Source organism: Sciurus vulgaris (genome assembly GCF_902686455.1).
Source record: "Sciurus vulgaris genome assembly, chromosome: 2".
NCBI classification, from domain to species: domain Eukaryota; kingdom Metazoa; phylum Chordata; class Mammalia; order Rodentia; family Sciuridae; genus Sciurus; species Sciurus vulgaris.
The window spans coordinates 46,432,327-46,456,860 of record NC_136462.1 but is presented as its reverse complement, the minus strand read 5'-3'; the positions used below and the strand labels follow the sequence as shown (position 1 = coordinate 46,456,860).

The following is a 24,534-nucleotide window of genomic DNA, read 5'->3' as shown; positions in this document are numbered from 1 at the left end:
TATTTTGTGGGTCAAGGCTGTTTCTAGCCCATGTGCTGTGTGCTGGGGCATCTGGAAGGGAGTCTCCACTCCCAAGGTGGCTTCCCACTCACATGTCTGCATCCCTGCTCCTTGGCCTCCCCCCCCCCCCCCCCACCCCATGTGGTAGTTTACCTGAGTTAGGCTTCCTAGCTGCAGCTGAGAACTCAGAGTGGCATGTGTCAGTTGAGGGCTTCTCCTGACTGAGCCCCGAAAGTCCCACGTGTCACTACCACAGCATTCTGTGGGTCAGTCAAGTTACCAAGGCAGACAGATTCAGAGGAAGACAAATTAGATTGCAGAAAGTTGTGGGCTATAAAGGAGCTTATTATAATACTCCTTCAGGGGATAATGTTTTGTAAGTACTGATTGCCCAGTAGCTACTTTGTATTTGAAGAGAAAAAGTAAAAAGTTATACATTGTTTACTCTGCTTTGTGTTTGAGTTTTGCCTTAATGTGGTTTGACTCCCTGTTAGATTAATTATAATGCAATGGCAAGAGGGGGCTCAGAGGTGGCACAAAAGTTTCTGGAATGAGGGACTGGGAATGTGGGGGTTCTGTTGACTGAAATAGGAAGCCCAAGAGAAGGGCAAGGGCATTCGACCAAAGTGTCAGGATGCTTTAGAACAAGTAACAAAATGCAAAGTGCCCAACCAAAAGCAGCCTACAATGCACTTTTCTCCTACAAGTCTGGGGACAGGTAGTTCTAGGTTTGGCTCAGCATCTCAAAGATGTCATGCTGTCAGTCAACTTCTCTGAGTCTTTTGACATACTGTCAATCAACTTCTCTTAGAGTCTTTTGGCACCCCTCTTATGTTGCAAGATAACCACCTCAGCTTTATTGCTGTATTATTATAATAATGACAGAGAAGGAAGGAGCCTCTTCTGATGTCTTTCATCCCCAGGAGCCTGACACCAGATTTCTGTTGATTCATACTAGCCAGAATGCAGCCACATGTTCATGAGCTAGCCTCAGGGAGAGCTGGGTTGGCATTGGCCAGGCTTTTCCAGGGAAGCAGGGAGAAAGGCATTAAGTGGCACCAGTCATGGTTGCCACAGGGTCACATGCCCCCTTCCCCAAATGGGCAAAATCCTAACTATAATAAATTAATATTTTCTGGAAACCAGTTAGTTTCTCTGTTGACATTCTCTCATTTACTCTGTATTTGAGAGCTACTCCCATTTCCTCTTACCAAATAAAAGTTTTTATTATTTCCCTTACACTTTAAAATTTGAATGAAAGTTCTTTGGCTGCATGAAGACAGGTGTTACCATGATGCATGTCATTACGTTATACATCCCCCTGAATGCCTTTATGTGCATATAGGTTTTACGTAAGGAAGAAGATTTTAGATAGGCACATGCTTGTTTTAGAGGACTCCCTGACATTTTTTAGTTGTAATTTGAACTAGGACACCAATTCTAACTACACTCATTCCTGACTGGCAAAGGGTGGCTAAACTGAGCGGAGTCTGAAACACAGGTAGTGTAGACCTGAGAAAATCCAGATCCTCAACTAAGAAGAAATGCCTTGGTCCAAAAGGGCCTGGTGTGGGATTGCCAAGTGATGCTTCACGTCTTAGGCTTCTTTAACTAGTGTATCTGTAATTGTCAAGTTGTATATTTTTAACTCACTAAAATTAACACCTGTAACAAAGTAGCTTTTATAAACTCAAAATAGTTGAGCCAAGTATCACTCCTGGGAGGGACAATGGGAAGAAAACCCAGGGAAAGGAGCTGTAAATGTCATCTTGTATCTGTAGCATTCATTCATTCATTTGTCCTTCATCAAATGCCTGTGGGGCCCTCATTGCTGGGGATGGAAGAACGAACGAGTCCAGGCCTGCCAAGGAGCTGTCACAGTGTTGTGAGAGTGGGGTAGGTGGCCCATCCTCTCAGCACAGCTGCACGGGAGAAACAGTGTCTATGTCTATCCCACAGGCTGCTTGGGCCCATTTTCTTTAAGATGTTAAAAGGCGTAGTTTTCAAAGTAAGCTTGTAGTAAGATTGCACGCAACATTATGTTACAGAAATTGTGTTTGAACGGAATTACAGTGAGTGTCAAAAGAGGGCCTACCTCCCTCCCTCCTTTCTGATATTTCAGAAATAAATTTCAAAACAAATGCTTTGGAGAAATTTTTATTTCCAAAATACCTAAAATGATTGACTCGATTCAGTGAAATTTGTATTTCTAAAAGTGTATTTAGAAGCTGTATTTCTAAAAGTGATATTTTATTATTTCTTTTTCATTTCCATAGTTTTAATTGGTACATTATAATTATACAAAAGGTGGGCTTTGTTGTTACATATTCATACATGCACACAACGTAACCAAATAATTTGACCAATATCATTCCCCAGTATTTCTCCTTTCCCTCCCCCTGGTCCATTTACTCTGCTGATCTCCCTTCAATTTTCATGAGATCTTCCCTACCTGGAAGTCATATTTTAAGGGTTAAAAAATATTGTTGAAAATTGATACTTCTACTAAAAAAGAATAGGGGAGAGAAAAAGATTAATGCTTTATGTACTTATAGACTTCTCTATAAGATACCACCCAAGAAAGGAAGTGAAAACTGATCTCCAGCTTGAACTCTGCACTTTCCCCAATCACATAAATCGGACCCTACCCTGGAGTTTAATATACACAGAGCATATGCTTACTACTATAAAGTTTAGCGTCTCCCCAGCATTACTGAGATATAACCAACAATGAAAATTGTTTATTTGCAAGGTGCGCAACATGATGATTTGATATATGTATACATTATGAAATGATTCTACAATCGAGTTAAATTAATATGTCCACCACATCCACCTGTGTAACATTGAAAATAGTTCCTTATAAACTTGGCTTTCAGACAGTGTCACCCAGCACCATGGACTTTATCTGACTCGGAGCAATGAAAATTTAGAAGATTTTATTTGTTAATGAAGTTGAGTAGTTTAAGAACTATTTTTCAGATTCCTGAACTTATTAAAGATCTATATTATCTTTAATACTTTTATTATCTTCATAAAACATGTAAAATAAAGCATCAGTTCAATCACAAAGTTCCTCAGGGCAAATGATTCAATAACCATGAGATTAACCAGGTTAACTTCAAAGATAAGATTTGGAATGTTGTACTGTTTATTGCTTTGGGCAGTTATAGTAGTCAAATATAAATGTTCACAGAATACATTTTCATTAACATGCTATCTGTGTCCAGCTACTTCCAGATGTTTTGTGGGTCTTCACATAATGTCATCATTAAATAAATGTTTTAATAGAAAGCCTATTAAAGTTTTATTTATTATACTTAATGTTAAAGAGTAGAAATGAAGATAAATTAAGTTAAAAGTAATGAAGAAACATAACTGAAATAACTTGGAGTACAATTTAAATCAATTTCTTTGTTAATTTAGAAATGTTAAAAGTTTTTGACCACAACCTAAGATGTGTTCAAATATATCATTATGGAGAAAATAAGAGCAATGTCTTACTATTTCTAGCTTATTTGAATACAAATATTAACTCTTGTTAGTCTAAAACAGAAAAAAAGACAAGTTCTCTACCTTATTTATCAATTCATTTTATATATATATATATATATATATATATATACACACACACATATATATTCCGATGTGGCTGTCATTGGCACATGTGTATTATCATATAGAAATCCTTACAAGGCATTGACATTTTTTTTTCATTGACTTTTATACTATGCTTCTAATCTCTGTAACCTAGGAAAAATAATATAGCATAATGTTATTGACTTACCTGTTGTGTGAAATAAATTTTAACAATTTAAATTTTTAAATCACTATGTTCAGTCTAAAAATTGTATCACTGAGTTTAGATAAATGGAGAAAGTGTATGTTCCTGTGGAAATGTTACATCAAGTTGTGCAAGCTAGTAAAGTAGCTTTGATTTGATTTAAATAAAATATTGTTCACATCAGGATGCATAATAAAACTAGAATTCTGACTATTGGCTCCAAGCACAGGGACAGGCTCTGACTGTGAAGAAAACGCTGTCCTGTACTGGAGTTTCTGATGAAGTAGTGACTCTTAAACAGATTGTGATAAGTTGTCAGAATAAACTTTTGATAAGTGTTTTTCTTTTTAATTTATTTCATGATCAGGCTATCAGCTGCAAAGGTCAACACAGCATATCCTACACTTTGTCCAGGAATCAGACTGTGGTGGTTGAATACACACATGATAAAGACACAGATATGTTTCAGGTAACATCTTTCTTTTCTAATTAAAATGTTATTGCATTTTTCCTTTTCTTCTGTATTTTGATATGTGACTAGAACATCCAGCACAGTAGTGTTTGATGATGTTGAGGGGGAAGAAGTGAGGATAATATAAAACTTACTCCTATTTGGTTTCGAAAGGTTAAAAAAAAAAAAAAAAAACTTTAAAAATGTAAAAAGAAATTACAAATGCCACATTGTCGGATCTCAGTGCAATCAAAATAGACATTAATAATAAGAATAAAAATTTTTTTAAGCCAACTACTTTTGAAAGCTAACGTGAACATAGTCAAAATACTTCCTAAGTAACGCTTGGGTCAAAACTTCAGTTCTAGGCCTTTCAGAAAAAGCTGTGGGAACACAGTAGGCAAAACTCACATGACATAGTCATCGTCTTACTGTCTTCTAGAAAAACATAAAACTTAAATACTTTCTTTATTAAAATATAAGAAGATAAATGAAGATCATGGTACCATTTATTTTAGAAAGTTCTTTTTTTTAAAATGACAATAATTAAGGATAATAATTAAGAACCTGGTTAATTAAGGATGAGCTCAGGAATAGTTTTAGTGGTACATAATTGCAAGTTCATAAATATACTAATAGAAAGCAAAAGGAAAAAAAAGTCCTCAATTAATGAAGAGAATTAATAAATCCAAGATTTAGCACTTTTAAACAACAAAAATTAAAATTGGGGCTAATAAAAGAAAAAAGCAAACATAAGTTGCAAACAATTAGGTTTTACATTCTGTGTGGAGAGTTAAATTTTTAAATAATGTTGCAACAAATGTCAAAAAGTTTGCTAGATACTGATACTCTCATACTGTAATGTGCCAAAATAAATATGAGAGAGTAAGCATTTGAATGTAAAAATGAAGGAACAAAGTCCTAGAACAAAATTTAACTGAATTCATGTTTTTGGAGTGGGGAAGGGTTAATAGCAAATGAAAACTTAGATTTTACTTTACACGACTTCTTCACGAATGTCAAAAAATTGAAAGGCATTTAAACTAGGGGACAACTTAGACAACAAGTCAAGTAGACAAAGGATTATGACTGTAATACATTAATCGCCATTCCCAAACCTGAAAACACAGACAATGAGCAAAATATGCAGTTCTCCAAAGAAGAAATGCATCCTGGCACAGTGGCACATACATGTGATTCCGGTGGCTGGGGAGGCTGAGGCAGGAGGTTTGCAAGTTCAAATTCAAGGCTGACCCCAGCAACTTAGTGAGACCCTGTCTCAAAAGAAAAAAGTAAAAAAGACTGGGAATGTGTCTCAGTGGTTAAGCACCCCTGGGTTTAATTCCTGGAATCAAAAAAAGAAAAGAAAGGAAGAACAAAGACTATAAATAGCCAATAAATATATTTAAAATTTTTAAATGCCAGATAAATTAATAGTGTAAGACTCATTACCTATTAATTGGAAAATGTAAATAACAAAGCACTGCAAAGCCTTGTATGGAAGTGGCATGTGGCACTGTGAACGGTGCAGCTTTTCTACAAGGCAGCACTGTGGTGTTACCGTTGACTTAAACGATGAGACCCTCTGGCCCAGGAATTCTATCATTAGCAAGTTTTTATATACAAATAATTAAGGAACAGGGACAAAAGTGTATCCACAAGGATGTCCACTACAGTGTTGCATATACTAATAAAAAACTAGAAACAAATCCATACTTCAGCATTGGAAGAGAATATAGTAGAATACATTTAAATATAAAATGCCATGTAGCCATTGCATGTTTATTAAATGGGAAATACAATAAAAAGAGTAAAAAGGCATATACACACACATATACATACATAAACATGTATATGAAAGGTGGACTGGAAAAAATGCCCCAGTTCTTTTACCCCGTTTTCTGTAACATCACGGAGTAACAACCTGGACCACCTATGTCAGATCTTTTAAGCAAAAAAGATATAAAAATCTGTATCTTTTTTTTTAAAATACACATAGTGGCCATGAACGTCAACAATTCAGACTAATAAAAAGACCCAGCCTAAAATAAAGTTGTCTTTTCCCTTTAAAATTTCTCTCAAAATTTGGAAGTAATACCTACTTTTCCTTTTGTCTATCAAATTAAAAATCAGTGGTAAAAATGCAATAAATTAGCCACCTGGGGGAAACATGTTTTAGCATCTCATACCATCAAATTCCAAATTAAAGATTCAGAATTTTTTTCTAAAAAGTTCAGAGAATTAGAAGAAAATATGAGGAATTATTCAAGTTATTAACTTAAAGCTATTAACTTCAAGTTAGGAAGAACTTTCTAATTCTGAAACAACTCACAAAGCACAAAATAAATGCTTAATAAGTGTTGGTTTTTAGGTAGTTAAATATCTGTGTGGCCAAAATATTATAAAAGTAAAAACAAAAGGCAAATGGGAAAATATTTGCAATTCATATTACAAAGGGTTAACATGTCTCAAACTTGTGAGGTCTTCCTAGAAATCACTAAGAAAAGACATACAGTTGAATAGGCAAATCAGTGAGAAACTTGACAGGGGAAAAGAAATAAGTCTTAGAAATAAGAAAGTACATTCAACTTGACTTTCAAAAAAAAGAAAATGTGAGAAAATCACACAAAGATCCTATTTTTTACTTATCAGATTGGAACAAATCCAGAAGGTTTTGTCAAAGATTTGGGAAAGCAGATACTCTCTTACCTGACATAAATTGATATAACCTCTGTGGCATAGTGATTTGTAAATGACTATGAAATACTTACATGTGTTGACTCAGCTCCCTTCTTTATAATGTTCTCCTCTTTCTCGATATTCAGCCCAGAGATATCGATACATAGACATTTGTACAAAGTTCTTGCTCAAAGCATTGCTTAAAAAGCACCATGGAAGTGTTTCAAGTGATTAATTAATTTTAAAATATGGGAGTCATGTGGCTCAGTGAAGCACTGGGTTCGGATTCTCAGCACCGCATATAAATAAATAAATTAATAAAGGTCCATTGACAAATAAAATTTTTTTAAAAATATATAAAAAATGCTATTCATTTGGATTTTGTGGTATTTGTAATCTTTTAAATTTATAGTCTGTTGTGATTTCCTTATTCATTCTAAATAAATGCTTTCTCTCAGACACAAAAAAGCATTACTTAATAGCTCAAACTGGAAACAACTGAAAAGTCCTTCAATAGGAGACCAGGTCACTAAATCTGAGAAGAGCTATACAGTAGAGTCCAACAAGGTTATAGAACAAGGAAAGGCTCTTTGTATAGCCTCAAAAAAGAAGCTCTAAACATATTAAATGGACTAAGTATTAATATTATTAAATACGTTGGGTCCTACTGATATGCTAAATTCAATTAAGATTACCTAATATTAAATATTAATAAAGGTGTTAAATATAGGTAATATTAAATATTACATTATATTAAATATTACACCAGGTATTAAATGTTAAATTAGTATTGTTAAATGATTTAAATAATGCTTACATCAATTAAAAATCTCCCAAAAGATAAACAAGACATTCACAAAGCAGTGGGGAAGGTGCCTGGGCAGGTGGTACAGAGGAAGATAGTTCATGCTTTTTGATTTGGGAACCATATGAATGTATTAGTTGTTTTAAAGAAATAATCTTAGATGAAAGACAGACATAGTCATAAAAAAGATGATATTTTAAGTGCCACTTTTGACTCAAGAGTAAGATTTCTTATTTAAGTAAAATAGTAACAGTAATTTTACTTTCCATGCCTTTCCATTATATAACCTTCTAAATGTCCTTTCTTCTCACTACCAAAGAAAACCTTTTCCTAAATAGGAGTACCTATTTACTTCCCTGCTGGTGTTTTTATGGAACTTTATAATGATGTTTTTTAATACTTAGCAAAATTATGCATTTTCTATTTATAAGCTTTTTTACTATTTATAGTAAAGAGTTTGAGATTTTTACATAAATAGGGAAAAATCTTAACACTGAAAAATGAATTAAGACTATATTATGATTGTCACCACTAAAATCAACAATTTTAAGTACTACTGAAGCACGAGACATTGAATTCTTTTAAAGATAATCTTGTTACTTAGCAAATTTCATATAGTATTCTTTTGTGACATGTTGTGACATAGCGTATTCTTCACTCTTGTACAATTACATTATATTCTTATTATTCACTTCCTACCTTCTTATCTCTGCAGAATGAATTCAGGTTTTAGTTGGATTTTTTCAGCTTCCTGTTATTAAGTTCCAAGCACTTTATTCTGTTACACAGAGTATTAACTACTCAAGATTTAATCAAATTAATAGGCATCTTTTTAACTGCAAGTGCATGGCAGCGAAGCCTGCAGTGACCATTAGCACACCCTGGTGTACTGCCTTGAGTTGCTAAAGCACCTGCTCCGTTAAGCCTCTGTAGCTTTAGCACCCTCCCTGCAAACACCAATACTGGAGGGGCAGTGGCATCTTTGTATTATTATGGACTACATCCGTTGACATGGGCTAAGGGACCCTCAAGGTTTCATGGACCATTCTCTAGTTTACGCTACCCTCTTAATTTCATAGAGTAGAAATCTCGTTCTTCAAAAGAAAAAGTAACTCAAATTCAGAGCAGTAAGATTTATGTCTCCTGAATTCTTGGTCCTCTACACAGTACTGACCCAACCTCTTTAAATAAAACATAGTAAGCTGAAAATAATTTGTATATATCTTGAAACATAACATGTTTTTCATTTTTACCCAAGTGATTAGATTCCATTCACAGGCTAACTGGACTTGTTGGAGGATTAATGTCAGAGCATTTGAAGTAACTCATAGAAGGCCTTGTAAAGGCAAGCTTGTTTCATGTGTACCTCCTCTTAACAAGTTTACATGTCCAAAGCCTGCTGCTGACAAAAGTCACTTAGCAAAAAGCCCCACAGCATTCACATTTCCCAAGTATGGACCTTGGTGTAGAGGGCTCTTCACATTAGCTCCTCCCGTTAGAGTGATATCTAGGTTGACTGAGTATTTAAAGAAGAATACCAGAAAAGGAACTTGTCTGCATGTCCCATGGTGGAAGCAGAGAGTAGGCTCAGAGCTCAGAATATTACCAGCTGAGGGGGGAAGGATAGTCAAAACTAGATCTGAATTTAAGGGAACGGGATTAAGGGTGAGAAAATCTGAATATGATCAAATAAGATCTTAGTAATCATTTTGTGGAGTAAGGGTAAACAAAGAAAGAGGAATCTGACAATAAAGTAAAAACATAAGCAAAGTTTGTGGAAGGGATCAAAGGAAGTGATGAATGTCTTACCGAGTCCCGCAGGTGAAGTGAGATACCCATGAGTTCTGACTCCACAGCTGGGCGAAGTGCTTTTTTTCCCTCTGACTTCTCAGTTTCACAGTCTGTGAATCTAGGTGCTGCAGTGCCTCACATTTTGAGTTTCTGCTTTTCTTTGTTTTAACTTTATAGCATATGTTTAATTGTATTATGGACATTAATTCCATATACCTTAATAATTTCATTTGGATAAAAAAATGATGGCATCATGGTGGTTTAAAGTTGGTTCAATCATAAATTTATAAGTGTATTTACCAAGAGCAAAAACAGAAGACTATGACTTGGTTTATTTTAGTTTGTGATGGTAGCATTTAATTAAGATCCTTTTAGTTGGAGAAAATGTTAAAGAATATCTGCAGTTTTTTAGTAGATATTTCTTTAAAATTGCACTTAGCAGTGCGTGTGTGTGTGTGTGTGTGTGTGTGTGTGTGTGTGTGTGTGTCACAGGCTTCAAACTCACTGCATCATTTTTATTTCCTGGGCTTCTGTTGTGTTGGTTACTCATCTGGATCCTGGGGCTAGAGAGCTGAGGCTCCCCTCTTGTTCCAGCAGCCTGTGTTCTGAGCAGGCAGAAAGAAGGACCTTCAAGGAGCAGCATTCCAGCAGAGGAAGCAGCAATCGAAGGGCTCCAGGTCAAGAGCAGAAATAAGGAGGGAGTAAACTGAGATGAACTTGGAGAGGCCAATGGAGGCTGAGAAAGAAAACCTTTAGGTCGATTCAAGAGTCTGGGTTTCATCCTAGGAGTGTTGGAAAGCTGTTAAAAGCTGAAAAACAAGGGAGAGATATAATCTGGCTTCTATTTTTGTGAGTTATCTCTGTGTATGGAGAATAGTCTAGGAGGCAAGGATGAACACAGGGAATTGGGAGGCTAAAGTAATGGAGTCCAAGTAAGAGATGGTGGTGACTGGAACTGAGATGAGAAAAATAGGAAGATCAAAGGTGTAATTGGAGGCACAGTGGATGAGGTTTACAAAGGGATAATGTGGAGGAATGAGAAGAATCATGATAATTCTTGGGTTTTGATTTTTAGCTTCGCCAAGGGGAAATCCAAGGGTTGAAGGGGGATCAGTGTTCTGTTTGAAACGTGTTATGTTTGAGATGCTTATTAGAACTAAGTGGAGATTGGGTGTGTTAGTCTGAAACTCAGGGGAGATACCAGGACTTTTTGACTAATGATGGGATTTGATGAGATTGCCTAGAGAAAGAATGGAGAGGAGGAAGGCGACTAGACGTGTTTTGCCTTTTTAATACCGGGGCAGATGTGCTGGGTGATTATAACCTCTGGATTTAGCAGTGTATTAGTCATGGGAACCTTAGCATGAGTGGGTTCAGTAGAGGTGAAGGGAGGGAAGCCCAGCTGGGGTGGGTCGAGGAGGGAGTTAGAGACAGGCAAGGAAAGGGAGGTGGTACTTCCCAGGAAGTATTGCTGATCAGTGAATCTGAGACACACGTGGAGGAAAGCTTTCTGAGGAAGAGAGACCAGTGTTGCAGGGCTGTTCTCACTGTGCTCTGTGAGCAGCGAAATGTTCGTAACAGTGCAGAAAGTGACAGGCCGGAAATTGAATCTTTTATAGCAGTTTGGCATCTCTGGGACATGCAAGCAAGCAGAGAACCATTTTTCTACTGCTCATTTTTTATTGTTCTTTTTTTTAAGTATCAGTGATATTGGAATTTTTAACAAAAACAATCTGCTCCTTCAGCCATAGTTTGAGAAGCTCCAGAATAGGATCCAGTATGAAGGAGTAAGTGGTAATTGAGGAGAGAGAAGGACAAGCAGGAGCAAAATTAACAGGAAGGCAAGACTGTTGGATACCAGGCTCTGTGGAGAGGTGGGTCTTGGGTAGGAGCAGCAACATTGAGCCTTCTCATGGGAGTGAGGTTGTAAAATAAAGTTATAGATGCAAGGTGGGGGGGGGAGAAATGAGGGACAAGTGCTTCATGCCACACTGCTTAAGCTGACATCCAGGCAAACACACACACACACACACACACACACACATCTTAAAGTATATTGGATAGAGTAAAATATTTGCTACCGCTACTATATGAATACCAGCACTCTATCAGATGAAATTCAGAAGCATTTTGGCTTCTGTACTATATGAATATCAGATGAAATTCATGAACATCTTGGCCTCTCTACAAGACTGCCTTTAAAATAATGTGGAGCTGATCCAGTAGTGAGAAGAAAGGCATGCGGCAGACTCTCCATACTGAGTGAGTTTTCAGTAGGAAAGTGACTTACATTTTTTTTTCCTGACAAAAGCAGCATGTGGCTTGTGTCCTAAAGTATAAAATTTTACTAGCACTCCAGAGGTTAGACATAAACAAAAGGGAATTGATGAACAAATCTTATATGACCAGTCAGATAAGATCATGGCTTAAAATAATTGATCCTAGCAGGTGGTTCCAGTTGGATTAAATTTCGTGTTTTAGAGTCAATTTCAGTTAATTCCTGAAGACATTAATTTAATAAATTTGGATGAACTCAGAATGTGGCCTTCTAGAGGAGAATAACTTTTGTAGACAGGAAAGAGCAGAGGTTGGGGGTGTAGCTCAGTGGTAGAACACTTGCCTAGCATGCATGAGGCCCTGGGTTCCATGCCTAGTGCTGTAAATAAGAAGTAAAATAAATAAGAGAGAGGAGAAGGAGCAATTGTGTGGCATTCTAGAAGAGGGCAGTTTAGCTTTGAGCTTAAAAATTGAGAAATGAGCTTTGAAATAGCTTTGTCTTCTTTCATGAAGTCAACTGCCATTGTGGGGGCTCCTGGTTTTGTGAGCTAACCAAGGAATTTTTGAACTTTTCATTTATTTCACTCCTAAATTTCATTGGAACAGAGGTTCAGGAAAGGTGTGTTTCTGAGTTTGGAGTAGACCTTTCTTTCTCCTTTATGCTTTTCCGTATTTGTTAAATATTTTGCAATAAGAATTACTCTTCTAATTGTTTTTATTATAGCTTTTGTGGAAAAAAAAAAAAAAAATGACAGCATCATGAACCAGTAGAGATTCTGAGTTATACACCCAGCTTCTAAATGAATCTAGCAAAGGGAAGATTCTACAACTTGAGAAAGATGAATTGTATGATTTGATTTTATAATCTCCCTCATTTATATTTTATGTCATTTTTTTTAACAAGCTATGTTTTCTAAACCTGAAATGCATACATTCAGGCATTATATGTCTGCTCAAGTCGATGAGTTTCAATGAAACCAGAGGTTTAGTTTATTCCGGGCACATTTCATTAGGACAAGAAATTAAGAGTTGTAAAAAAAAAAATGAGAAAATAGATGCTTATTGTTTTTCTTTTAGTTAGTCAATGCATGAAAATGTATATGAGAGATTTACAAAAGAAACTTAGTAATATTGTTTCAGGAAGCAAGCATAGCTAAGTGATACAGGATATTTTCTTTTTATTCATTTGGATAAAAAATACTTTACATTGCTTATGTTTTAGACAGAATTTTGTGATAAGAATAAAAATACCTTGGAAATTGACTTTCAAAGCCTTATATGTACATCTCATGTGCTCCCTCCATTAGCAACTTCAGAATCAATGTCACTGTTGTTAGGAGAGGACATTAAAATGATATTTGGTGAGAAATTCTTCATTTACATATAAATGATTTTGATTTAAGAAGGCTTTTTCATCCATAATAACATTTATCACTGTTTTCTAGTTATAGATTCATAGAACATCATTATATAAATGTTCTAAATTCCATCTTAAGGATTTCCTTAGTTTAAACAAATACTTTTCCTAGTTCACAGGAGAAAGCAATACCTGTTTTATTTGAATTTATTGAATAGGAAAAGCTGTGTTAAAGAACTTTTAAGATCTTCCTAATGAAATGTGTTCTTTCTGGCAGCATTGAAATCTTGCCAAGCAAAGTAAACCAATACAATATTATTAGCAACTTTTTAGACTTTCCCCAGAGATTTTTTTTTTTTATTCTTTTTTTTTTTTAATCCAAGCTTGAAATGCTAAGACCAACTTTTTAAGTCTTTCATTTGGCTACCTCCCAAGCTTTGGGCTGACGTGTACAAGCCTTTTATATGTTTCTCATACACACTGAGTAATGACAGTAGACATTTTCAGTCTGCATCTGGGTAAGGGCTATTCTTGCTCGGTGCTATGAGTCACCATTGGATTTACTTGGGAAAGCCATTCTCAGGAGCTAAACATGGAGTGGGAGGCAAGAGTTCCTTTGTTTTTTTGAAAGCTTGCTTCTCTCTAGCCATAGAAAAAACATTTTTTAAAGAATGATTTGCTATGAAAGTGTTTTTTTTCTGCCTGGAACCAGGAGATAATCTAATGTGTGAGGGAAGATCTAATATTTTCCTCCAGAACAGAAAATTAAGCTTTCTCTTAGTATTTGAAATCTGATGGCCTAAGCAATAGACATAAAATTTCAATTAAAAAAGATGAAAACATTCTAGAGATCCACTGTACAACATTATGCCTATGGTCAACAATTCTGGTATCGTGCATTCAAATACGTGGCAAAGGTAGATCTGATATTAAGTTTTCTTACCACAAAAACATAAAATCAACAAAGTTTTAAAAACTCTGGCAATTGGGTGCCATAATTTCTTCCTTAGTTAAAAAGAAAAAGGAGCACAATTGGAAGATTTTCACTAAATTCCAATACTCAGGGCAGAAATAATGAATGTTGCAGGGCTTCTGAGCACCCATCCCATGTGAAGAAGGTATGGTAATCTGGCTTTTTAAGCAAATCATGAGTGTGTTTGGTTCACTCAGGTGGGCAGATCAACAGAAAGCCCTATCGACTTCGTGGTCACAGACACCATTTCCGGTGGCCAAAACAATGACGAAGCCCAGATCACACAAAGCACCATATCAAGGTTCGCCTGCAGAATTGTGTGTGACAGAAGTGAACCTTACACGGCACGGATATTTGCAGCTGGCTTTGATTCTTCCAAAAACATATTTCTTGGAGTAAGTACTGTTAATAAGTATAAATTTCAGGAAAAATACTCATCATTAGATATAGAACATTTCATTGAGACCAGAAATTTGCTCCTAGTTAGATTTTGAGATTTTAGTTTTCAGGTGACCAGTTTGAAAACTGTTATTAGAAACCATTTAATCTGTCTTTGGAGGCAGAGACAGGAGAATTGCAAGTTCAAGCCTAGCTTCCGCAACTTAGTGAGGCCCTAAGCAACTTAGGGAGACCCTGTCTCAAAAAAATAAAAAGAATTGGGGATGTGACTCAGTGGTAAATTTAAGATCCCCTGGATTCGGTCACCAGTACCAAAAAAAAAAACTAATCAATGGTTAGATGATTAACAGTATTTTGTAAGAAAACAAAATGGCCACAACTTGTTGGATTAATGTTTTTTTGAAATTTCATACCTTTAATAAAGTCATTTTTTCATGATTATCCTTTGTATATCCAAAGATGCTTAAACAAACAACAGTCATTGCTTATTATTTGTTATGTTTGCTCTATCAACTATAATATGTACATTAATTACTTTTTTAAGTGCATATGTTAACATTGTGCATATGTATTTATGCTGGATATAAGAGGTTTATTTCAGGAGGAAAAAAATGGCCAAATCTAGATCATTAGAGCTCCAAAGAAAATGTTAGTGAATTATTCATTCATACGTTAATCTTTTCCTAAGTGTGTTCTGTGTTCCATACTGAATTATAGATATGGTATCACAGAATTAAAAAGTCCATGCCCCTATAGGTTTTCCTTATAAATGACCCCTCAAAATTTTATTGAATGTCCAGTTTCAATATAGTCCCCTTTTGAATCAGTATTATTTTGGCAGGGTAGGAAAAAAACACTTATTGTGACCCAAACAATAATAAAAATATATTGTTCCACGTAACGGGAAACACGGAGGCAGGCTGGTTGACGCATAGTTCTGTATCTGGGACCCTGTTCTTTCTGTCCTGCCCTCTGCCTCTCTGAGCACACCAGCCTCCTCAGGGGAGGTCTGCTCCTGCGTGGGAGCCAGCCCTTGCGCTTGTTGACAGCCCCTACGTTAGGGACAGAGACGCTCTTCTTTCCACGTCTCTTCTTAGAGCAAAGAAGCCTCCTAGAAGTTGTCATCCATGTCTCACGGACCAGAACCCAGGCACATCATAGCCTCAACACCAGTCACTTGGAAGGGACTGAGATTGTCATGGGCAGTCTATACTTAACAGGATTTAGTGCAGACTAATTCCCCTATGTGGACTGTACCTGGGCTCTGTCACTAAGAAAGAAGAGGGGAATTGCAGTGGCTTAGGCAACCAAGAGTGTCTGTCTTGCCATTTTTGCCCTCTACCTTTGAGTATATAAATGCTTTGAGTATATAAATGTTTTGTAAGAAAGCAAAATGGCCACAACTTGTAGGCTTAGTGTTTTTTGAAATTTCATACCTTTAATAAAGGTATTTTTTCATAATTATCCTTCTTTCTATATCCAAATAATGAATGCATATAAAGTGTTTTTAGGTAATAGGATAAAAGCACTGCACAAGAGCAACTGAACAAAGAAAACAGATTCTCCGATTCACACAGGGTGTGGGGGAAGCTGATGGAAAAGCCTAGGCATCAGGGATTTATTTAAGCTCCTGAAGTGAATATAATGTATATCCAGTGATAAATCATTTATCTATTTTAACCCATCTTTCATATTGTCAGAATAATTGCATGTTTTATCCTGTGATTATTAGCTTTAAATAGCTCTCCTCCACCCCTGCCTAGTATTTAAAGAGATTCCAGAATCCCCTCATTTTGAATGTCACCTTAGCATTTTTCTGGTCTGTGATGTACTCTCCAGGAAAAGGCAGCAAAGTGGAAAAACCCTGATGGTCACATGGATGGGCTCACCACAAATGGTGTCCTGGTGATGCATCCCAGAGGAGGCTTCACCGAGGAGTCCCAGCCTGGGGTCTGGCGTGAGATCTCTGTCTGTGGAGATGTGTACACCTTGAGAGAAACCAGGTCGGCCCAGCAAAGGGGAAAGCTGGTAAGTGGGTCCTGCTCTGGGAAACATACCAACTACAGAAACTCACTCATGGACTGTCATTCTCCCCTCCCCTGAGGCTCAGAAGACCTTTGTACAGGTGTAAGTGCTGAGCACCCTGGCCCAGGAAGAATGAGAATTCTGTGAACTCCTGAAAGTTAGGGGGACATGACCATCCTTCTGTTAATGTTTTAACTTGTCCATAGTGGAAATAAGTTATCTTTTGCTCCTTAGTATCTTAAATACATAATCATTTATTACTTACCTCAGTACAAAATTCTCCTTAAATCCACTGTAAGGAAATTGAACTTACATTTAGAGTGAAGTTTTACTGATTTGAAAAAATCCTGAGTAATCCAAGACAAGCTGGTGAAATTTTGAATTAAAGAATGATATAGGCTTTCTAGAACTAAGAAGTAATTAAGTTTTCAATTTTTCCTTAAGTTCACAGTAAGAAATGAATACAGAATTCACTACATATTTTTTTCCAAAGTCATAGTTCCAACTTTTTACCTGATGGTTCATGTACTGCATTGACCTAGCTCATTAATGCTTTCCTGCAATTCTCACCACTTAGAGTCAAGCCCAGAACAGTTGGTTTGGAGCCCTGCCTTCTCTGGAGATTCATTATAATACCTTAAATGGGGAGCTTTAGGTTTCTGATCTTGACAAAACTATGTGGCACAGCCCCTGAAAGGTTCTTAGTACACTTTCCAGTTTGTACTTCAGTTATCACTAAGTTGGAACAAGAGGAAACAAATGCCTTTTCTAGATGCTGGAGAAGGGGAAGTTCTTTAAGATTCCCTTAAAAAAATATGGAGAATGGTGTATGTGAGCTAGCATTTTTCAGAGTGAAAAACCATAACCAAGTATTTCTAGGAGAGTCTGTGGTCCCAACTGCCACTCGGTACCATCCCTTGGAGGGCCACACTTAGCTCTCACCAAGAGGGTTTGCTCCTGAGTTCAATCCCCAGTATCCTCCCTCAAAAAAAAAAAAAAAGAAAGACAGAAAGAAAGAAAGAAATCAGCCCCACTTTATGGCTAAGGAAGGTTTGGCATGGACAAGTTAAATGCTTCGCAGCATCACAGAATTCAAAGGTGGCTGCAGACAGGATTTAAATGTAGTTCTCCCTGGCTGAGAGTCTGTGGTCCTAACTGCCACTCGGTACCATCCCTTGGAGGGCCACACTTAGCTCTCACCAAGAGGGTTTGCACCAGAGTTTTTGACTCCTGGTGAATAGAAAGCACATCCTAAACTCCACAGAGAGCTGCCTAGGCCAGGAGGGCTTGCCACAGGGTGTTTCTTATCCATTCTAGTCCTTATGACCTAATTTAGGTAATTGTGTATGCCAGGAAATTTTGCCAATGCTACTGAAAAGAAGCCACTCCAAAAATGTCTTCTATTGATGGGTTGTACTAGAGAGACTAATTTTAAAGTTAGTCCCTGTAAGTAACACATAGATCTGTATAAAACCGTAGATATCTTTCTCAAATTAGGAGCTCAGGGTTCTCAGGTCAGATACCTTAACATCCAGTCCCTGTGCCTCTTGGCTGTTGCCCTTGTTATTCTTCACTGAGGCGCATTCATGCTCTTTGCCTAGAAAGAGAACCCACCCCAGCAGACTCCACCTCCTCTCGTCTGAGACCCCACCTGCCCACTCTTCAGCCTGGCCCAGCCACACGGGAGCTCCAGCCTGGTCACCTGCTGTGGCACCGGTTAACTCTGGTTCTCCCTCCGCACTTTCTGCCGGGCCTTCTTGTGCCTCCTGCACGTGTGCCTTCCCTATAGCCCACCTTCTGACCTCTTGCTCAAATCTCTGTTCAAGGAAAACACTTTTAAAAATGATTTCTGACCTTCTGTCTTCATCAGAGTGACAGCATCAGCCGTTGATGTAGTATTTACTGTTTGCCAGACCTTGACCTAGGAACTTTATTTACATTAACTTATTTAACCCTTATGACCACCTTGTCTGAATTTTACAAAGAGGAACTAAGGGACAGAGTGCTCCAGTAACCTGCCCAAGATTACACAACTGCCAGGTTGACAGAGCCAGGCTCAAGCAAGAGTCACAGCCTGAGCCACGGTGGGGCTGTGGCCTCGTGGCTCTTGAGTGGCCCTCACTCACTCTGGATCGAGGCACGTCTGCCTCCCACCCCTGAAGACCAGGACTCTGTTTTAAGGTCTTGGTACCCTCAGGGCTTCGCCTGCATCTGGCACAAGGAGGCAGAGGTCAGACTCCTGACCACGCCCACCTGTGCTGCTTGTCAGCTGGTCATCAGTCTTGTGAGCCCTCGGTGCAACGCACAGACATCCTTTGAAAACAAAGGCTCATAGTGAAAGCTTCAACCTCAGTCCTTAGAAATGAAGGATGAAAGAGTTTCAAGGTGTGTGGGAAACAGAGTCACCAGGAGTGTCAGACACTGCAGTAATGATTGCAGCCCCAAAAGGTGTTCTGCATTGGCCCTGGTCTAAATGAGTATGAGTCTTCCCTGCTGGCACTGGTGGGACATCTCTGTCCTTTCATGAGATCAATGACTAATTGTATTACTGACTTGAGGAGTTAAAAATAAGAGTCTAAGCTGAGCATGGTGGTTCATGCCTATAATCCCAGCAAAACAGGAGGCTGAGGCAGGAGGATTACAGCTTCAAGGCCAGCCTGGGCAATTTAGCAAGACATTGTCTCAAAAAGAAAAAGAAGTGCTAAGGATGTAGCTTAGTGGTAGAGCACTTGTCTCGCATGTGTGAGGCCTGGGTTCATTCCCCAGTATCACCAAAAGCTTGATTAATTAATTAAATTTTTAAAAAATTTAAGGAGATTTGCAAAGTTCATTAAAACAAGCACTGCATTAACTGAACCTAGGTATTTTGTGTTCGGGGCTTTCTATGCCAGACATATGTATTGTCTAATGTTTAAATGAGGAAACTGAGGCTCAGGGAGGATAGATTTCTCCTCTAGTTACTCCCTATTAGTGAGATAAATTGCCTCCCTGTGTTTTCTTCAAAACTAACTCTTTATTTATTTTAAGAGGAAGGTCAGAGTGATTTGCTCCATGATTTGCAGAATTCTGCTTTTAAAGGCATGTCTTTCAAACCCATTGTAGGTGGAAAGTGAGACAAATGTCCTGCAGGACGGCTCCCTCATTGACCTGTGTGGAGCCACTCTTCTCTGGAGAACAGCAGATGGGCTTTTCCACACTCCAACTCAGAAACACATAGAGGCCCTGCGGCAGGAGATCAACGCTGCCCGACCCCAGTGTCCTGTGGGGCTCAACACCCTGGTCTTCCCCAGCATCAACAGGAAAGAGGTGGTAGAGGAGAAGCAGCCCTGGGCATATCTCAGCTGCGGCCATGTGCACGGGTACCACAACTGGGGCCATCGGAGCGACACAGAGGCCAACGAGAGGGAGTGTCCCATGTGTAGGACTGTGGGCCCCTACGTACCTCTCTGGCTTGGCTGTGAGGCAGGATTTTACGTAGATGCAGGACCACCGACTCACGCTTTCACCCCCTGTGGACACGTGTGCTCAGAGAAGTCTGCAAAATATTGGTCTCAGATTCCTCTGCCTCATGGAACTCACGCATTTCATGCCGCCTGCCCTTTCTGTGCCACGCAGCTGGTTGGGGAGCAAAACTGCATCAAATTGATTTTCCAAGGTCCAGTTGACTGATGCCCTTGACAGCCATCTACAACATCATTAACAAGTTACTGTGAAGGTTTCGCCACTAACTCTAGAATTCTACCTTTTTGTAATGCTGTTTATTAGGGAGAGGGTGGACGGGGACTGGGAAAAAAAGAGGGGACACAGTGATGAAACATGGCAGGAGTTTAACAGATACCAGTGGTGTGTTGCATGCTCCAAACAGCAGCATCGTCATTGAAGTCTGCTTGATTAAACCATAATATCTGTGTAATAATTGGATTTCAACTGCCATGCTTTTATTTTTAACCTTGGGCTTTTAACCAGGTTTTTTTCCTTGGCAAACTTGGACAAGATTTTACAATATAGAAGAAATTTATTTGAAAGTTGGCTGTGAATGTGCAGCCCTCAGTGCTGCATGGGATGGTGTTACCAGAAACATATGCAGTGTCTGGAGTGCCTGACATGGCCAGGGCGGCACTAGGCACAAGACTGGTGAACAGGAGACCTTTAGGCACAGGGGCTTGTTAGGAAATCCGGGGCATTTTTCTAATTTATTTTTCTGACTTTCTTGGGGGGACAATATTCATATATCGTGGGATTTTTTTTTAAACTTCATTGGAATTCACATGTGCACTCATTCATCAAATACTTGGCATTTCAAACAAAGAATTTCCCGTAATTTTTTAGTCCACCTTTTGTTACTTATGCCTAATGTTGTTTGTCCCTGACCCTCACCTTACATGACCAGAACTGTTTGATTAGAAAATAGCAGCTCTTTAAAGTTCTTTAATGGAGGGTGACTATTACAGCAGTAGACATGGCGTAGGTCCTATAAGACCAACTTTATTTGCATACTGAATTATTTAAGACTTTAAGAGTGATTAAAAATACACTGTTACTTTTTAAAACCACTTGTTGGGGTTTTATAGGGGTTTTCTTCCTCTTCCTCTTCTTCTTGAAAGCCAAAATTCTCTGAGCCTAAAAGCAACAATCACAATGATAGTCATTTTTGTTCACTCGCCTTCCACCATCTGTCACCTTTCCTTGCTGCGAATAGAGCCCTGTAAGTTTTGAAAATGTTTGCAAATCAAACTAAATTTAAATGTGATCATTAGATATACACAACACCAAGTGGTACATCTGCAGAGATAATTTGAAATTTCTGATTTTGAGAGAGCAAATGAGTATTTACTGAGGAATAATTAAATCAGAATTTCATATGAGCTCCACCATCCCTCTCTGTTAGTTTCATTTCACGTCGGTTAATAATTCTTGGATGCTCATTCTCTGTGCTTGGTACCAATAGTCTCACTGTTCCCAGAATGTAGCAAGTCTGGCTGAGCTAACACAGGCCTCCTCTGCACAGGGAGCAAGCATTCATTTAAACTCACATCCTCATAAATGGACCATCGAAGATTTGAGTCACATTTTCTAACCTTTGTAAATATATGTAATTTATATAATTCTAATGTACTATATCCATACTTGAATTGGTTTTTCCATATTTTGCCTACTGGCAAATAGTTTGCCTATTTTCAGTCATTCTAACCTATTTGAATACTCTTTTCCTTCAAGTGATAAGATTTCTTACTCTTAATTGCTGCTGCTTAATTTGACTTATGTCAGTTTTAAAATTGCTTTATTTTTCAATGGAGATCATTGTTGAGGATGAGATGTTTTTGTTTTGGGTTTTCTTTTGGTAATTTTCAAGTGATGTGAAAAGCAGTTCTCTTATTGGTAGCTTCCTCTATTCTGTATATCGTACTCTACCTGCAGACAGAAAATGAAAGGAAAAGATGGAATTGCCTAGAATAATGTATTATATACCATCTGATTTAACCAAGAGTCTCCGATAACTAACTTTTGCTGACAGAGTATGTCTTTTCAGCCTTTGAGTCTGTGGGCTCTGAAGAATGATAAAGAGGTAGGTACTTGTCCCTTTTCTTGTTATATGGCCAGAGAGTGGTTTGAGGGTTCTTGATACTCCAGGATCGTCTTGTAAGGTAAATGGTCTTGTACCCAGAAAGGCTGGTTTTCACCTACCAAGAAAAAAACAAAAACAAAAAAATCTTTTTTTCTAGAAAATTATGTTCTAATATCATAATTTTCCATGTTCAGGACTACATATAAATCTAGTAGTTCTGCTTGTGATATATGCCCAAAAGTAAGAACTCTCCAAAGTTCTGACTTTTAGTAAACTCAGATAGCTTAAGTACACGTTGATATTTGGTCAGTGAATTCCAAGCTCTTGGAAGAGGTGAGAGTGCTGACTGCTATCGGCTCTATATCTTTTCCTTTGGCTTCCAAGTGAGGTCCCCTCCCACCCTGTCTAAGGAACCTCAGAGGTGGCACATCTGCAAAAAGGAAACCATGCTCACCTAGGCTACTCATATAAGATCCCCTTATAATTTTGACTAAGATTTTTTTTCAGACTTGAAAGCAACTTAGTTTGTGAAAATAAAGAACACTAGCTCACCAAAGTAGAGTGATACAGTTGAGAAAAGGTCACATCTCCAAGGTCACTTCTTGCTTTTATGTCTGGCTTTTATGTCCCACTCTCCCACTTGTTCACATAAGGAATCCAGTTGTCCCGGTCTCAGCCTGACTGAGATGCCTTTTTCAAATAGGTTTCCAGAAGCAAAACTCCAGTGACGTATTTCCGTAGATTTTTTTTTTTTTTTTCAGTTGTTTATGTCAGTTTACTACAAAAAAAAAAAAAAAAGAAAAAAAAAAAGATTTGGAGTGAAATGGGGTACAACTCTTTCAACTCTGAGTATTTTTCTAGTCTGGAATTTTTTATTAATAATCGGTGCTGCCGGGTCATGCATGCTGCAACTCTCAACATTTCCCTTATTTGGTTCAGCTTTTTGCAAAAAGGGCTACAGGTCACACTGCAGAGTATTAAGCTTTCTGGGTTTTTTTTTACCCCAACTGTGGCCCAAAAGAATTAAAAATCTTTTAATATAAATAGAGAACATATTTATCATTCCTTGATAGTTAATTAGAGTTTGGTACCTTTGTGCCTCAGGGAAGCCACGTGATATAACTGGTTATAGAATTTCAGGGTTAGGGTTTAAGGAAAGGAGAAAGCCATTGGAAAACAAATGGGCTCCATTAAGGAGACTAATGAATCTGGATGCAGAAATGTGCCAGGAACTGGCATAAACATGATTGTAGTAGAATTTATTTTCCATTACCAATAGGAAGATCGTTTTAAGTTATTATATATACTGTATTAGGAAAGTCAAGGTGGACTCTTCATAAAGCTTCAATGCCTTTTATTTTTGCTGACATAGAAAAATCTCAAACCTTTGTTATTTGGGAGCTCAGTATTGTTATTTGGGCACTTTTGAGGGCTTAAGGAGCACATTTTCTACTTAATTTAAATGTACTATATGTTATAGAATTGTTACCTTCAGTTCTTGGATTTTGCTCAACTTTGTTTTTGAAAGCCATTCTGTCCTTTGGATGTGCACAGGAGGTGTGGTCACACCATTCTTGGTGCTGCGTAAACCCCTGATAGTGTCATGTGATCTTGCCTCATAACAGGGGCATTGCTGATAGACAAAGCATGGGACCTTGATTTTAAGACAGATGCAGGTCCATTCCCTTGGCTGTCACTTTTACATCCCCATGGTTTAGCCTTTGTGGGGCAAGAGAATGAAGTTCTTCCTGCAGCTGTGGACAGAGAACACCGCCCTGTTGTCATTTATGACCCAAAGGCCAATGAGACAACTTCAGGATCTTTTTAAAAGAATGTAAGCGTTACTGAAGCAGTAAAACAAAAGAAGGTTCAGTATTTTCTTTTTAGTAAAACTTACACCCTTTCAAACAAATTTTCACCCTCATGAAGAACCCCTAGAGGAGGATGGGGAAAACAAATATTTTTCCAGTTGTATGTAACCCTTTCTTAACATGTTTCTAAGCAAACAAAAATAAAGTCAATGAAAGGGAAGTGTTTCTTTTTAGCTGAGATGGCAGATTGCTTCTCTGTATTGAATAGTCTAGAAGTTAAGGGGGTGGTCATATTTACCATGTATAGTGTTATGAGCAGTTAAATTTTATGAATATATTTGTAAAATTGTTCTTTTATATTTCATGTCAAATTGAAAAGTTTATTTCTTCACTATTGTACCTGTGGAAATATAAGCCATTTTACAGGAAAAATCTTCAAAAACTATTAAACAGATCTCACTATGTTTGAGTCATTTGTCTTCAGACTCTGGTTGTCATTGGGTTTATCGGGACATTCCACAGGAAGAAGAAACAAAAGTAGACTTGATTTCTGCATTTCTCAAACTTCCCAGTTAATCCCAAATAGTTGAGTTTATTATTAATTGTTTTATACTCT

General features: G+C 37.7%; 1 protein-coding gene across 4 annotated transcripts in view; it reads left to right on the top strand.

The window, feature by feature from the left end:
- Positions 1–24,382, top strand: part of PELI2 (pellino E3 ubiquitin protein ligase family member 2) — a 166,124-nt gene extending 141,742 nt beyond the window's left edge. For all 4 annotated transcript variants that reach the window (XM_079126307.1, XM_079126306.1, XM_079126309.1 and 1 more), the window contains 4 exons: positions 4,152–4,253; positions 14,315–14,512; positions 16,356–16,544; positions 19,644–24,382. In XM_079126307.1, the coding sequence (XP_078982433.1) occupies positions 4,152–4,253; positions 14,315–14,512; positions 16,356–16,544; positions 19,644–20,210 (1,056 nt within the window). In that variant the 3' untranslated portion in view covers positions 20,211–24,382. The remainder of the gene's footprint in view (positions 1–4,151; positions 4,254–14,314; positions 14,513–16,355; positions 16,545–19,643) is intronic.
- Positions 24,383–24,534: the final 152 nt, after the last annotated feature.